General features: G+C 31.0%; 2 protein-coding genes across 2 annotated transcripts; one reads left to right on the top strand and one right to left on the bottom strand.

Annotated features, from left to right (window-relative positions):
- Window positions 1-1,592: 1,592 nt before the first annotated feature.
- On the bottom strand, window positions 1,593-8,313 carry mgat2 (alpha-1,6-mannosyl-glycoprotein 2-beta-N-acetylglucosaminyltransferase). Its single transcript, XM_073816830.1, has 2 exons — window positions 8,177-8,313; window positions 1,593-3,396 (listed from the first exon to the last, which is right to left on the bottom strand). Exon 2 carries the CDS (start codon window positions 3,188-3,190, stop codon window positions 1,820-1,822), a length of 1,371 nt encoding a protein of 456 aa, XP_073672931.1. The 5' UTR covers window positions 3,191-3,396; window positions 8,177-8,313; the 3' UTR covers window positions 1,593-1,819.
- Window positions 8,314-11,191: 2,878 nt separating this feature from the next.
- Window positions 11,192-13,266, top strand: rps29 (ribosomal protein S29). Its single transcript, XM_073816947.1, has 3 exons — window positions 11,192-11,297; window positions 12,929-13,028; window positions 13,144-13,266. The coding sequence occupies exons 1-3, from the start codon at window positions 11,236-11,238 to the stop codon at window positions 13,150-13,152; spliced, it is 171 nt and encodes a 56-aa protein (XP_073673048.1). The 5' UTR covers window positions 11,192-11,235; the 3' UTR covers window positions 13,153-13,266.
- Window positions 13,267-15,631: the final 2,365 nt, after the last annotated feature.

Here is a 15,631-nt window from a genome sequence, read left to right as displayed (position 1 = left end):
TTTTGTGTGAAATAAGATTTTTTTTCTTACCCCATTGGCAGATTATTAAAAACTCACTTCATTTTGACTCTTTTTCTGAAAACAAGAAATAATAATAAACAATCATTTTTACTCGTCTAGAAAATCCTTCTTGGTTTAAGGATCTTTAGATATTTTGGTTGGAAACAAGACAAAAAATCTAAGTAAGAAAATGGATCAGAAAGAACCTACTGACTGTTTTTGCATTTCTGACCTTAAAACATTATAAAAGTGTTAAATGGGGTTTCAGCACTCTTTTTAGCAGCTGAAAGCATCATAAAATTATTAAATGAAGTCAAAATATTTCATAAAAATCATGCAAAAGAGAGAAGGTGTTAAAGATAGACACCAAAGAAGATATTCTGAAGCTGTTTTGTCTACTGTTAGTCAATGGGGTCCAAAACAATTTGACTTTCATTGTATAAACAAAAACACTAAGAGACACTTTAAAAAAAAAACTTCTTTCATCTTCCACTGAAGAAAGGAAGTCATATTTGACCCTGGACCACAAAACCAGTCAGAAGGGTCAAATTTTTATTTTTAAAGTTTTTTTTTAGTTTATTTAGTACTTTGCTTGAAACTATTAATATTTTTATTTGAACAGTAGTCAACATTTGAAGTGGATCAAAAGTTGTCCTAAAACCAAAACAATACCCATTCTTGTCTTAGGACTACACACTTTTTTTTTTACTACACTTCAAATGTTGACTACTTTATGAAATGTTATTATGGTTTTAGTTTACAATAATATCCCCGATTATTCACTATACTATCTTTGTCCTAAAACATCTCAAACTAGCTCCAAAATAATGTAATATATATATATATAGATATATTTTTATTTCAACAGTAGTCAACATCTGAAGTGGGTCAAAACCTTTCACCAAAACCAAAACAATACCCATGCTTGTCTTAAGATAATTAACTTTTTGGATCCACTTCAAATGTTGACTACTTTATGAGAAGTTATTATGGTTTTAGTTTACAATAATATCCCTGATTGCATCCACTATACTATATTTGTCCTAAAACATCTCAAACTAGCTCCAAACTAGTTACTTTTTAAATCTGGGCAAATGTTATTACGGTTTTAGTTTACAATAATATCCCTGATTCCATTCACTATACTATCTTTGTCCTAAAACATCTCAAACTAGCTCCAAAGGCTTATTTTCTGACACGTTCTTAGACGTGTGAAGATTGAGGCCAGAGATCTGCGAGCTTGTGTAAATGGGACAAAGCGTCTATAAGGGGCTAATGAGGACTGCGAGATAGTCAATGCAATTTTAATGTCTTGCAAAAGCTTCAAAACCATTCTAATACTGGAATACGTTCAATATGAAGCACAACCTTACACCTGGAAAACGGTCAGTCACATTCAAGCAAATAGAAAATAGTTCATCTGCATATCAAAAATAGCCCAGTCGTTTTAGCATAACCTTAAACAGAAGGTGGAATTATGATCAAAAGTACACTGTCCGCAGCTCTGTATATATATATACACACACACATATACATAATCATAAGAAACGTCATGCTTTTGCAGTAAAATCATACATACAAAATCTTCGAAATGGCACAAAAATGCGATTATTTAATAATAGATATATGACAACAATAACACTTCTTTTTTTTTTTTTAGTGATAATACTTGCTCATAACCACCAAATCCAAACGTCACATCGTTGTTTTTTTTTACTTTATTTGGAATATCTCAATAAAACAGGCAATATGAAGAAATAGTCCGTAAAGAACTCTTAAAGGCTTTCATTAGAGGATGCAAAAACAAGAGAGTACAAAGTCACTGTAATCGAAGGTAGCTCTTGCAGAGTTCGTGGTCCCTGATGTCTCCCCAACCTCCGTTTTTGACGTGCGGAGCCACACCTTTGGCTCCGGAAGCGGGGAGTCTCTTTGTAATGAGTAGCTGTTTGGGAAACAACTGGTTCCCGCCGCTCTGGAGGATGTTCTCGATCTTCGTCTTCTGGCTGCTCGGCATGCAAGCCGACTTCTTGTGGTGCATGCCGCAGTCTCCGGCGTGGAAGACGCGGGGCGCCTCGCTGACCATGACCTTCAGGAACGCGGGCAAACAGGTCACGGTAAGGTGCTGCAACGACCAGTCCCAGTTGTAGTCGTCGTAGGTGCAGAAGGCATCGGTGCATCTGAGGAGTTTCTGGTAGGTGTCTCGGTTCAGCGCCATTCCCATGTTATGCTCGGTGGACTTCCAAGCCTTCACCTCCACTTTGTTGGCTTTGCTGGAGTAGCCCACGTGACCGTAGCTTCCCAAGGACAAGATGTCGCAATCGGGGCACTGCTCTTTCTTGAGAGACGTCATGAGTTTGAGAAGGTGGTAGAAGTCGGGAGCGAGGTAGTGGTCCTCTTCGATGAGCAACACGAGTCCTTGGTGTTCCTTGAGAACTCGGACTCGATCCCAAACGAAGTGCAGCTTCCACCACCAATGGTGTTTGGTCTGCGAGAACTTGGCCTCCCGATAGTGTCCGAAAGAGTCTGGGTACTCTGCGTTTATGCAGCCTAGGGTTAAGGCATCTTTCTTGGGAATGTCTCGAGGGCAATCTCTGGGATCATTCCCGGGGAACTCTTGGGGGTACAGCTGGGTGCTGAAGGGGAAGAATATCTGGAGGACCAAGCAGAAGTCGACGGAGGCCACTATCTGGTTGATTTCTGGCGACCATAAGTCGTGGCTGAAAATCAACAAGATGTTCTCGATTCCTTTCACTTTTCTCAAGCTGTCCACCAGAAGGCGTAGGTATTCGGGACGGTTGTGAACCTGGATGACGACCACTAGGTCGTCCTTTTGGCGCACCGAGCGAAACTTCTCTTCGTTTCTTAGGATTTGATCGAAGTTGAGCTGAAAGACAATTCCTCTGTAAACCAGCGTGGTGTTGTCTGCTTCAGGTTTGGCAGCTGCCTGTTGATGATGTTGTTGTTTTTCGGGAATAGTCTCGTTGAGCGGTTTACGGGTTACCGGTGCGGTGACCTGTACTTGTACCTGTACTTGACCGCCGACGCTACTCCGTTTAGCCGTTTCCGCCTCTTTGGGTATCACGGAGGCGCTCGCCTTCTTCGGTTTCCCGCTATTCCAGACGGCGAATCCGCAGATGACCACCACTAGAGTCAGTATTACCACCTTTCGCTTGTAAATTCGGAATCTCATGATAGGCAGGCGCCCTGCGGGACGGTCGGAGAGACGATTCGGGAGACGAGGACGGCAGGTTTGCGATGCAAAAGAGCTCTGCGCCAGCAGATTGGGTACAAAACGTTACCATAGAAAATGCAGCTTAGTCTTGGTCCTCTAATTCTGGAATGTATTCGAACGATGGTGTTTCCCATAAGGCATGTTTCTTAGAGGCAAATTGAAACCTGAGGAAGATAAATCCAAAGGGTGGCTTTAATTAGCAAATTCACCTTACAAAAATATTAGGTCACGCTTTATTTTATGTGGCCTTAAAGGAACTCTCCACTTTTTTTTGGAAATGGGCTCATTCTCCAACTTCAGCCTTATTACGGCAGCAAACTTCCTTGACTATTACGCCGGAATGGGAGTGTAGTTCCTAATCTTATCAGCCTAGAAAATTGAAGCTTTGCATTTCCACCGGTCTTAGTACACGATATAACTACAGAAGAGTCCAGTTTTAAATAGGACAAATATGGAAACTCGTTGGTCATTTTTGAACGTGATGCTATTGGTCTCATAGGATTCAATGATCTATGCTAAGCTATGCTAAAAGTGATATCGCCAGAACAGGAGAACGGCTGAATGAATTTCAAAACGGTAAAACTCAACTTATTAACTCGGGGGGAGTTGGAGAATGAGCCTATTTCCAAAAAAAGTGGAGTGTTCCTTTAACTACAATGTGCTTACATCAGAAAATAAGTACAATGTACTTATTGCCGTCATATTGTATTGCAAAACACTTTTGCTTCTATTAAGGTGGGATATAGGTAAGGTTAGGGACAGGTTTGGTGGTATGGGTAGGTTTAAGGGTAAGGGATGGGTCAACAGTGCAACTATAAATGTAATTACAGAAATTAATTATCGGTGTAATACATCATTTAAAAATATAAGTACAATGTAAAAACATGTACACAATAAGTGCATTGTAACAACATTTTAATTTAAATGTAAGCACATAGTAGTTAAGGCCACCTAATGTAAAGTGGGACCCGACATGCATTTCCATATATTTGGATGGTTTTAACAAACAAATAAAGTCAATGTGATGCATATTTGTGACCCTGGATCACAAAACCAGTCTTGAGTAGTATTTGGGTCAAAATTATCGACTTTTCTTTTTGGCCTAAAACCATTAGGACATTAAGTAAAGATCATGTTCCATACAGATATTTTGTCAATTTCCTACCATAAATATATCAAAACTTAATTTTTTATTGGTAATATGCATTGCTAAGAAGTTCATTTAGACAACTTTAAAGGCAATTTTCTCAATGATTTTATTTTTTTGCACCCTCAGATTTCCAAATTGTTGTATATCGGACAAATATTGTCCTATCCTAATAAACATCAATGGAAAGCTTATTTATTTAGCTTTCAGATGATGTATAAATTTAAATTTCGAAAAAGACTTTGTTGAAAAAGGTTTAGTAGTCCAGGGTCACATTTGTTAATCATACAGAAATTAAACAGGGTAGATTTTTCCTGTTTATTCCTGTTTATTTTTCCTGCATATTTTAACTATATGCATCTATTTGATTGTTTTTTAATAATTCTATTTTTAAAATTCTTTTTTTTTTTTTGCATTTATTTGACTATTTAAATAATTCTATTTTTTAAAATGCATTTATTTTTTGCATCTATTTAATTGTATTTAAATCTATTTTTAAAATGCATTTTTTTGCATCAGTATTTAAATAATTATATTTTAAAATGCATTTTTTTGCATCAGTATTTAACTAATTATATTTTAAAATGCATTTTTTTTGCATCTGTATTTTATTCTATTTTAAAAATGCATTTATTTTTGCATCTGTATTTAAATAATTCTATTTTTAAAATGCATTTATTTACACTGCTTAGAATAAGCATAAATGTGTTCATTTTAAAATCTATTAAATGTATGAACATTGTTGAAATATGGTTATCTGTGGAACAAACAATATTCAGTTTGGAAACAATTCAGATTTATTGATGATAAATATATAAACCTGTTTACTGTGTATTTAAAACATGATCTTTTTTTTTTAATTCCGAATAATGCATCTAAAAGGAATCTATATCATTTAAATCAAATGAAAATTACAATACATCTCAGATACAATGCGGATGCTCAAAGAAGAGCATTTTGTTCTCTTGAAACTTTCAAGAAAGGATTATTTGCTGAAAAGGCAAGTCCTCCTAATGCGGCCTATTGTTAGATCGCTGCTATTTTTATGCCTGACCAAATGCAAAATGCATGGCTCAAGTAAAGATGATTGTATTTCAAATGCACAACACACATTATGATCTATTGCACTGTGCGTATCAAATCTTTCTCTACCAAGTGGCCTAAGAAACATGAGATTAATAGTATTAAAACGGTATTAATATAAGACACGTGGCCCCGGATTCAACTAAAGTATAAACTCACAGGGGCTCAGACCTAATTAACTAGTCTCTGCGGATTTAACCTGAGGAGCTGCTAATTAGAAGACTAGAACAGTGACAGTGCAGCACAGATAATAAAGTACAAAAATAATGATTCCAGTACAAAGATTCAACACAATTGTAAATGTGTAATCGGATTAAAACACTCATTTACATGGTGTACCACATAATACAAATGTAAACAGATTACTAAAAGTGTTTTTTAATATCAATATACCATCTGTGTACAGGTACAGAATGAAACTGAGTGAGTTTTAGATGCATATAAACTATTTAACTCGCTGTACAAATAAAACCCTCATGGTGAGAGATTGCAAAATGGCCAATGATCTGATGCATGCATGCAACTCAGCATGTGAATAATAGATGGCGTCTTTGTTTACACTTTTTACATATTTATTTTTTGCATCTCTTTGACTGTAAATAATTCTATTTTTAAAATGCATTTATTTTTTGCATCTATTTGATTGTATTTAAATAATTCTAGTTTAAAAATGCATTTATTTTGCATCTATTTGACTGCATTTAAATAATTCTATTTTTAAAATGCATTTATTTTTGCATTTTGTGACTATTTAAAGATTTTTAGTTTTAAAATGCATTCATTTTTCATAAATTTGACTATTTAAATATTTTTATTTTTAAAATGCATTTATTTTTTGCATCTGTTTGATTGTATTTAAATAATTCTAGTTTTAATATACATTTATTTTTGCATCTATTTGACTGTATTTAAATATTTTATTTTTAAAATGCATTGATTTTTGCATCTATTTTACTGTACTTAATTCTATTTTTAAATGCATTTTTTTGCATCTATTTTATTGTATTTAAATATTCTTATTTTTAAAATGCATTTTTTTTGCATCTATTTGACTGTAAATAATTTTAGTTTTAATATGCATTTATTTTTGCATCTATTTGACAGTATTTAAATATTTTTATTTTTAAAATGCATTCATTTTTTTCATTTAACTATATACGTATTTTTTATTTTTAAAATGCATTTATTTTTTGCATCTATTTGAATGTACTTAACTCTATTTTTAAATGCATTTATTTTTTGCATCTTTGACTATTTAAATAAGTCCATTTTTAAAATGCATTTAATTTTTGCATCTATTTGATTGTATTTAAATAATTATATTTTTAAAATGCACTTACTTTTTGCATCTCTTTGACTGTATTTACATTATTCTATTTTACAGATACAGAAACATTTAGAGCACTATAGACTACCAAAAGTTATAACAAATCAAGGAGAACAGTGCAAAAAACTGTCTGAGGAACCAGGATTTGAATCTTGACAACATTCGTGTTTGTGCTTATTTCCAGTCAGGTAATGTTAGTTTAAATAATAAATATTAGGCTAATATCTTAATTAATACTGCTTGTACATATCTTTAACATTGATTAACTTTAGTTTGTCAAAATGCTGCGCCCCTTCCTGCATTACTAAGTCCTTCTCTATACTATTTAGCAGCTTCCAAACATTTTTCCATGGTTTAGATAGGATAAATTAGCAGAACATATTTAGTAGTACATTAACACATTAAGTGCAATCCATGCTGTTATTTATATCCAAGTATCGCCAATATGACCATGCAAATCGTGACATAACTGCAAACCCTCTACTATATAGTCTATAGTGTGCACTATTGTCTGTACAGTCAATGTCTAATCTGAACCTTGTTTCAAATATTTCCAAGTAAAAACTATGTGTGGTAAATGACAAAAACAGTGCAGTACGAACTACAGCAACCCATAAGACATTATTTTCAATCTCTTGAAAAAGAGATGCATTAACGCAAATCAAACGTGCATTCTAATGCAATGTTGCTTTAATAATGCCTTAACGCTGCTTCCAACAGTTTTCAGCTTAAATAAAAGCACTGATCTTCATAAGACTAATAATACTAAAGTAGCACTGCATCCATCTATAATTCACTACCACGATCTGCAGTGAACAATCAATGCCAACTTTCTACACAGAAGTCGTGATCTATGTGCTTTTAGCAGATTAATGCTTTTATTTTTATGACAAAACCATTGCTATAAATCACCTGAAAAATAAGAAATGCATGCACGGGTACGCGCATAAACACAAATATTAAGAAACGCGAGTTTATTTATAACACATTTGCATGACTGTCGACTAATGCAACTCTAAGCTTCATTAAAGTACGAAAGAGTTTGACTGCACAAGGCTAAAGTTTAAAAATAAGGAAGTATGAAGGTAGAACGCATGCATTGATTGCAGCTGCATGCTAAAGCGAGCAGCTGCACGAGCCAAAAAAAAAAGCCTTAAAGCCAAAAACATGCCATTGCATTGATCACAAACTGTATTTGGTTGATATCACGCCTTTAAAACGACTGATAATCGATGCACGAGCATGCATGCCGTTGTGTGTATTATTTTTGGTGATGCACTGTCACTGGTTAGCTTTGCTGCTACCGATTCTTAAAGCGGAATATTGAAGAGCTGCCGCATTCGGATCCATACGAAACACACAAACGCAAAGAGAATCGAAGGCTCACCGCAGATGTAGGCATGTATGGCGGCTGTCATGTCCACAGAAAAGCGCATTTTAGTTTAAAGCGCGTGTCATGCTGCTCGGGCTCCGTGCGGAACCAAAGGCTCCCACAATATCAGCAAACCTCTGGGGGGCTTCGGCTGTCAGGACACGAATGTCGTCACATTTCACACAATGTTCGGCTTTTAGCCTTAAAAAAGACTGGAAAAGTTTTTATGCATGCAACAAAGCCTATTTTAGTTATATTTAGCGATTATAATGATTGTTGGGGTTACCTACACTTTTTGAATAATTTGTCTAATTATTGCATGTTACAATATTTCTACCTGTATCTTGAAAGATGATTTAAATCTAATGGATTTTGAGGGAAAATTTGAAAAAGCATGTTTTTTTGCGCTACAATAATTAAATTGTTAAGAAAATGTGACGTATGTTTTGTTTTAGTTTGCCTTGTCAACCACTAGGTGGAGATGTGTTTGGTTTTGGTTTGATAAATAAGGTTTGTAGAATGTTATAATAACAGAACGTTAAGAAAACATTTTGGAAACGTTCTCCAAACCTAAAGGGAATGATCTATTCCTATACGAAATGAAATATATATATATATATATATTTCATATACCAAAAATATATTTCAAAATATATTCCAAGGGCAGGAAATATTTTCAATTTTGCAATCTAGCCTAAATGTAAGCTTTATACATTATCTATTTTTTAATTAAAAAAATGTTTTTTTCTTGGATATTTTTAAAAGGTTTTTTTTTTAAGTATATTTTTGTTTGTATATTTCAAAATAACATTTTTTTTTAAATATGGGTACCCTGGCAAAAAACACAACATAATAATAAATAACAAAATTAATTAAAAAATAAAACTAAAAAAACTTATAATAATCAAATATACAAGAAAATAAATTAAAAAGTACATTCAGGAAGTTATATCGGCAATAAAGCACTTTAAATTGCTTTCATGTTAAATTATGAGCATATAGAGTCATAAAATGACTTGAAATCTATTAAAAAAAACCTGACAATATAATAATAATAATAATAATAAATTAAAAAATGTGTATAATCATTATAAATTCATAAAAACAATTAAAACTAAAATAAACAATTTAAAAAATAAAATAAACAAAGTAAAAAATATACACCCAGGAAATTATCTTTATAGAAAAAAAGTATCATTTTCTATAAAGCACTTTAAATAGCTTTGTTATTAAAAACTGAGCATATAGAGTCATAAAATAATTTGAAATCTATAAAAAAGCCACAATATAATAATAAATAAAAAAATGTTGTCTAATAATGATAAATTAACTAAAAAAAAACATGAAACACAAAAAAAAAACAAGAATAAAAAAATTAATAAAACATACAATTAGGAAGTTAATTTTCTTCAGCAATAAAGCACTTTAAACATATAGAGTCATAAAGATAACTTGAAATCTTCAAAGAAAAACAATATAATAAAAATAAATAACAAAAATACGTAGTCTAATAATTGTAAATTAACTTAGGGTTAAAAAAAATAACTAATAGTTATCACCTTACTGACTCAGTTGATTGATTACATTGATAATTGCAAACATTTTTGTATTACAAGTTTTGTAAAATGTTAGGTTTAAATATGCAAATGAGGCATTATTTAATGAAATATGCACTAATTTGCAGACATTTCTAGTACAAAAATCTAAACACTGGATGAAGTCAGTTTAGAAATTCTTGTTTAATATTTTTGACATATTAGAGTCAAATGTGTTTACAGAGGGGATTTTGGGTATCGCATTTTGTCACGACAAAAAACTTTAAACAGACAAAAAAACTTGTAATTTTTTACCATTTTGGGGGAAATAAAATGTTGTATAAAATCAAGCAAATTATATCTGAACAAATCCCTCTGTAAAAACCTTTAGAATACAGGAATAAAAATGTAAAGTGTGGTGTGTGTAAGTGCTACTGAAGTGGAGATTTATGGCTCAGTGTAGGAGAAAAAACTCACTTTGAGAAACGGCCTTTAAAAATATGCACTGTAATTGAAATCTATTGACACAAATAGATAAAGTGCTATAAAAGAAACACTTAACAGTGTCTTTTGGATGTTTTCTTTCTTAGTCTGAAAAAACACTTCATGAAAAACCAAAAAGCCCAAAATCTCTTAAAAATAAAAAATAAAGATAAATCGAAAAACGTAAAAATAAATAAATAAAATAAACAAGAAAATTCATACAATTAAATAAACAAAGAAAAAAGCACATTCAGGAAGTTATATTTTTGAGAGAAAAGTATAATTTCCTTGAGCAATAAAGCAATAAAACAATATAAAACAATACATGCTTTGTTGTTAAAGAATTAGCATATAGAGCCATAAAATATCTCGAAATCTAATATAAGATTAATAACAACAAAACTGGGTTTAGTGCTGCCAAATGATTAATCGCGATGAATCGCATTCCAAAATAAAAGTTGTTGTTTACATAATATATATATATGTGTGTACTGTGTATATTTATTATGTATATATAAATACACACATATGCATGGATGTATTTAAGAAAAATATGTTATGTTTACATATTAAATATATTTATATATAATATTAATTATTGAATTAAAATGTATTTCAAAATAAATATAGAAAATATTCTCAAAATATTTGTATATACATAATAAATATACATAGTACACGCATATATTATGTAAACAACAACTTTTATTTTGGATGCGATTAATCATTTGACAGCACTAGTTTTAATTGAACAATTTTACATGTGTGTAGATGAAAGTGAAAACAAAGTGTTTTATCATATCACCCCAGATTGCCAATTTTCAACGACGAAACGTATTTTCAGTAATTTATACATACATAATGTCAGATTATTTGGAACTAATTATTTAAATCGATTTATTGATTTTATTTTTATGTATGCGCCAGTCGACCGCTAAACGGCGCCGTCGTCGATTCTGACGCAGGAAGCGCGTCGTTCCGTAGAAGCAGAGCGTCTTTTTTGCGCCTGCGCACAAGCTTGACTTCCTTTTCGACATCCCGATCGAGAGAGACGAGATGGGCCATCAGCAGCTCTACTGGAGTCACCCGAGAAAATACGGCCAGGGATCCCGATCCTGGTCAGTTTTGCGTCTGTCGCGTGTTTAATGTGAAGGGTTTATGAATGCGCGTGTGTTCGGCGGGTTTGGGCCTTGGCATGTTTATTATATGAGTGTAAATGTGAAGCACATGGGTGATGATGATGCGCGCTAACATGGCGGACGGCGCTCAGTCTGTTGTTCTGCGCTCCCGCCTGCATCGCGATCAGTTTCACTAGAATATCGATAGTCAAATGTTTAATCTTAATATCTGTAAAGTATTCGCTACTGCTGACATCCGTTTCATTAAAGGGATTCAGAAGTTCAGTCAAATAGTGCAAATTCTTTGGGTATTAACTCACCATCATGTAGTTCCACATCCGTGTGCATTTTTTCTTCTGTTAAACGTAAAACATATTGGAAAGAATTGTAGAGAAACTGTTGCTGGTCAGCCATTGACTCCCATTGTTTGAAAGAATTACTGTGGACGTCGATGGGAACCGGAAACTAAAGTTAACGATGACAATTTTCGTTTTTGTGTGAACTGTCTCTTTAAATTAAAGTATATGTTTTATATATTTCAAAATGCATTTAAAGGGTAAGAAAATACATTTGCAATTTGATATATGTAAATATGAACTTTATTAATTAATTATTCTATGATAATGTGCTGTTTACGCACGTTATAGACAACAAATATGTTTTCCTTTAAATGTGACCTATGTGAATATATTTTCTTGGATATATATTTTAAATTCTTATATTTAAAAAAAAAAAAAAAAAAAAAATATATATATATATATATATATATATATATATATAAAATTATTATTATTTATTTTTTGAATCCCCAAACATGCAAAACATACAATAAACAGCCAAAAATATTATATATTTGCTTAATCTTTCGATTTATATTTGTTTATATTTAAGCAAATATATAATGTTTTTGGCTGTGTATTGTTAATTTTGCATATGTTTAGGGGAAAAAAATAATATATTTTTTATTATTATTATTATTATTATTATTATTATTATTATTATTTATTTATTTTTTAAATATGGTTTTCATAAGGAACCCGGTTAATCAGTACCCTGTTAACAAAAAAAAATATTAAAAAATGCTTTATCTAATAATTATACACTTAAAAATAAAGCTAGGAAACGGTTAAATTAAAGAATAAATAAAAATATAATACAAAATTAAAAGGAAGTTAATTTAAGTATAGTTTTCTTCAACAGTGAAACAGTTTAAATTGAGCATATAAAGTCATCAAATTACTTAATCTATAAGAAAATGAGTAGTAATACTACTAATAAAATGTTTAATCAAGCAATTTTACATTTCAACATTTTAGCCTATTATCCATCCCATTTAAGTATGAATTGATGAAGTATGGATCTTACATCTCAGCCAAACATATTTAATTATAGTTTGAAGTTGAGTTTTAATATGTAAGGTTGATTGCAGACTGATTACTAAACGTTAATTATTTTGATGCATTTCAAATATTAACCACAAACACAAGGCTTATAATACATCAAATCAGTTTTGGTGTTTTGTTATATTTTGGATGCATTTTATCATACCTCTTCAAATGTACTCCGTCATTTAGAACATTGGATTTGCATGCGTTTCTAACCTGTTTTTTTTTTTTTTTTTTTTCTTCCAGCCGGGTTTGCTCAAACAGACATGGTCTGATCCGCAAATACGGACTGAATATGTGCCGTCAGTGCTTCAGACAGTACGCTAAAGATATTGGCTTTGTCAAGGCAAGTATTTATACTTTTTAAGTGTGTTTGAGTTGATTTATTTGTAAATTGGGATGTATGACTTACTGAAGGATTATAAAACAAATCTCTTTTCTTCTCTCACTTTATTATCCAGCTGGACTAAACTTCCAGACAGCTGAACTTCCATGATGTGGATTCAACATCCTCCCGATCCATCCCAGCGTCATGGAGTTACTTTGGAAAGTTCAATAAACATTGTTTTTCTTTCTGTTTAGAAGTTGCAGTGTGGTTTTCTTTATTATAAAAACCAGAGGATTGTTGGTAGTTGAGCTTTGTTTTCATAAATTTCATAAGCATTGAATGGGAAACACCTGAAGATTGAACTGGAAATGATCTTAGTTAATAATGCGTGTTAATAGTTGAAATAAAGTTGAGTTTGGTTATTTTACATTAAGTTGAAATTATAAACTTGGGAGTGTTATGGGTAAATCTTACCAATTATATATGCAATTGAAAATGAAACTTAAGCAGACTTAATAAAGAAAACATTCCTGATAAATCAGTATCCTGTTAAAGATAATATAAAATAATAAAAAATGCTTTGTGTAATAATTATAAACTTAAAAATAAAGCTATTAAAATGAATAATTAAAAATAAAAGAAGTTTAAGCATAATTTTCTTCAGCAATGAAGCCGTTTAAATTGCTTTCTTGTTAAATGATGAGCATATAAAGTCATTAAATAACTTGATCTATACAAAAATAGGTAGTAATACTACTAATAGTAAAATTGTATGGTTATGGGTTATTGATAGTTGAGCTCTGTTTTTTTTTTCCATAAATTTCATAAGCATTGATTGGGAAATGTAAAAATAAATCTAGAAATGATCTTAGTTAATGATGCTTGTCTATAGTTGAAATAAAGTTGAGTTTGGTTGTTTAACTGTTATTTTACATTAAAATGAAATTATAAACTTGGGAGTGTTTTAGGTAAATCTTACCAATTATATATGCAATTTAAAATTAAATTTAAGCAGGCTACATAAAGAAAACATTCCTGATAAATCAGTACCCTGTTAAAGATAATATAAAATAACAAAAAACGCTTTGTCTAATAATTATAAACTTAAAAATAAAGTTTAAGCATAATTTTCTTCAGCAATGAAGCAGTTTAAATTGCTGTCTTGTTAAATGATGAGCATATAAAGTCATTAAATAACTTTATACAAAAATAGGTAGTCTTACTACTAATACAACTGTATGGTTATGGGGTATTGATAGTTGAGCTTTGTTTTCATAAATTTAATAAGCATTGAATGGAAAACACTTAAAGATTAATCTGGAAATGATCTTAGTTAATAATGCTTGTTAATAGTTGAAATAAAGTTGAGTTTGGTTGTTATCATTTTACATTAAATTGAATAAACTCAGGAGTGTTATGGTAAATCTTACCAATTATAAATGCTGTTGAGAGAATAAAAATGCTTTGTCTAATAATTATAAACTCAAAAATAAATCTATGAAAATGAATAAGTAAAAAAAAAGTTTAAGCATAATTTTCTTCAGCAATGAAGCAGTTTAAATTGCTTTCTTGTTAAATGATGAGCATATAAAGTCATTAAATAACTTAATCTATACAAAAATAGGTAGTAATAATACTAATAAAATTGTATGGTTATGGGTTATTGATAGTTGAGCTCTGTTTTTTTTTTCCATAAATTTCATAAGCATTGATTGGGAAATGTAAAAATAAATCTAGAAATGATCTTAGTTAATGATGCTTGTCTATAGTTGAAATAAAGTTGAGTTTGGTTGTTTAACTGTTATTTTACATTAAAATGAAATTATAAACTTGGGAGTGTTTTAGGTAAATCTTACCAATTATATATGCAATTTAAAATTAAATTTAAGCAGGCTACATAAAGAAAACATTCCTGATAAATCAGTACCCTGTTAAAGATAATATAAAATAACAAAAAACGCTTTGTCTAATAATTATAAACTTAAAAATAAAGTTTAAGCATAATTTTCTTCAGCAATGAAGCAGTTTAAATTGCTGTCTTGTTAAATGATGAGCATATAAAGTCATTAAATAACTTTATACAAAAATAGGTAGTCTTACTACTAATACAACTGTATGGTTATGGGGTATTGATAGTTGAGCTTTGTTTTCATAAATTTAATAAGCATTGAATGGAAAACACTTAAAGATTAATCTGGAAATGATCTTAGTTAATAATGCTTGTTAATAGTTGAAATAAAGTTGAGTTTGGTTGTTATCATTTTACATTAAATTGAATAAACTCAGGAGTGTTATGGTAAATCTTACCAATTATAAATGCTGTTGAGAGAATAAAAATGCTTTGTCTAATAATTATAAACTCAAAAATAAATCTATGAAAATGAATAAGTAAAAAAAAAGTTTAAGCATAATTTTCTTCAGCAATGAAGCAGTTTAAATTGCTTTCTTGTTAAATGATGAGCATATAAAGTCATTAAATAACTTAATCTATACAAAAATAGGTAGTAATAATACTAATAAAATTGTATGGTTATGGGTTATTGATAGTTGAGCAGTTTTTTTGAATAAATTTCATAAGCATTGATGGGAAACATGTAAAGATGGATCAGGAAATGATCTTA

This window comes from Garra rufa, chromosome 13 (assembly GCF_049309525.1).
Source record: "Garra rufa chromosome 13, GarRuf1.0, whole genome shotgun sequence".
NCBI lineage: Eukaryota > Metazoa > Chordata > Actinopteri > Cypriniformes > Cyprinidae > Garra > Garra rufa.
This window is presented reverse-complemented; position numbering and strand designations above follow the sequence as displayed.

Excerpts from the sequence above, each read along its gene's own strand:
- mgat2 (XM_073816830.1), bottom strand. The coding sequence starts at position 3,190 with ATGAGATTCCGAATTTACAAGCGAAAGGTGGTAATACTGACTCTAGTG.
- rps29 (XM_073816947.1), top strand. The coding sequence starts at position 11,236 with ATGGGCCATCAGCAGCTCTACTGGAGTCACCCGAGAAAATACGGCCAG. Across the intron at positions 11,298-12,928 it reads GGCCAGGGATCCCGATCCTG|CCGGGTTTGCTCAAACAGAC; the intron begins GTCAGTTTTGCG and ends TTTTTCTTCCAG.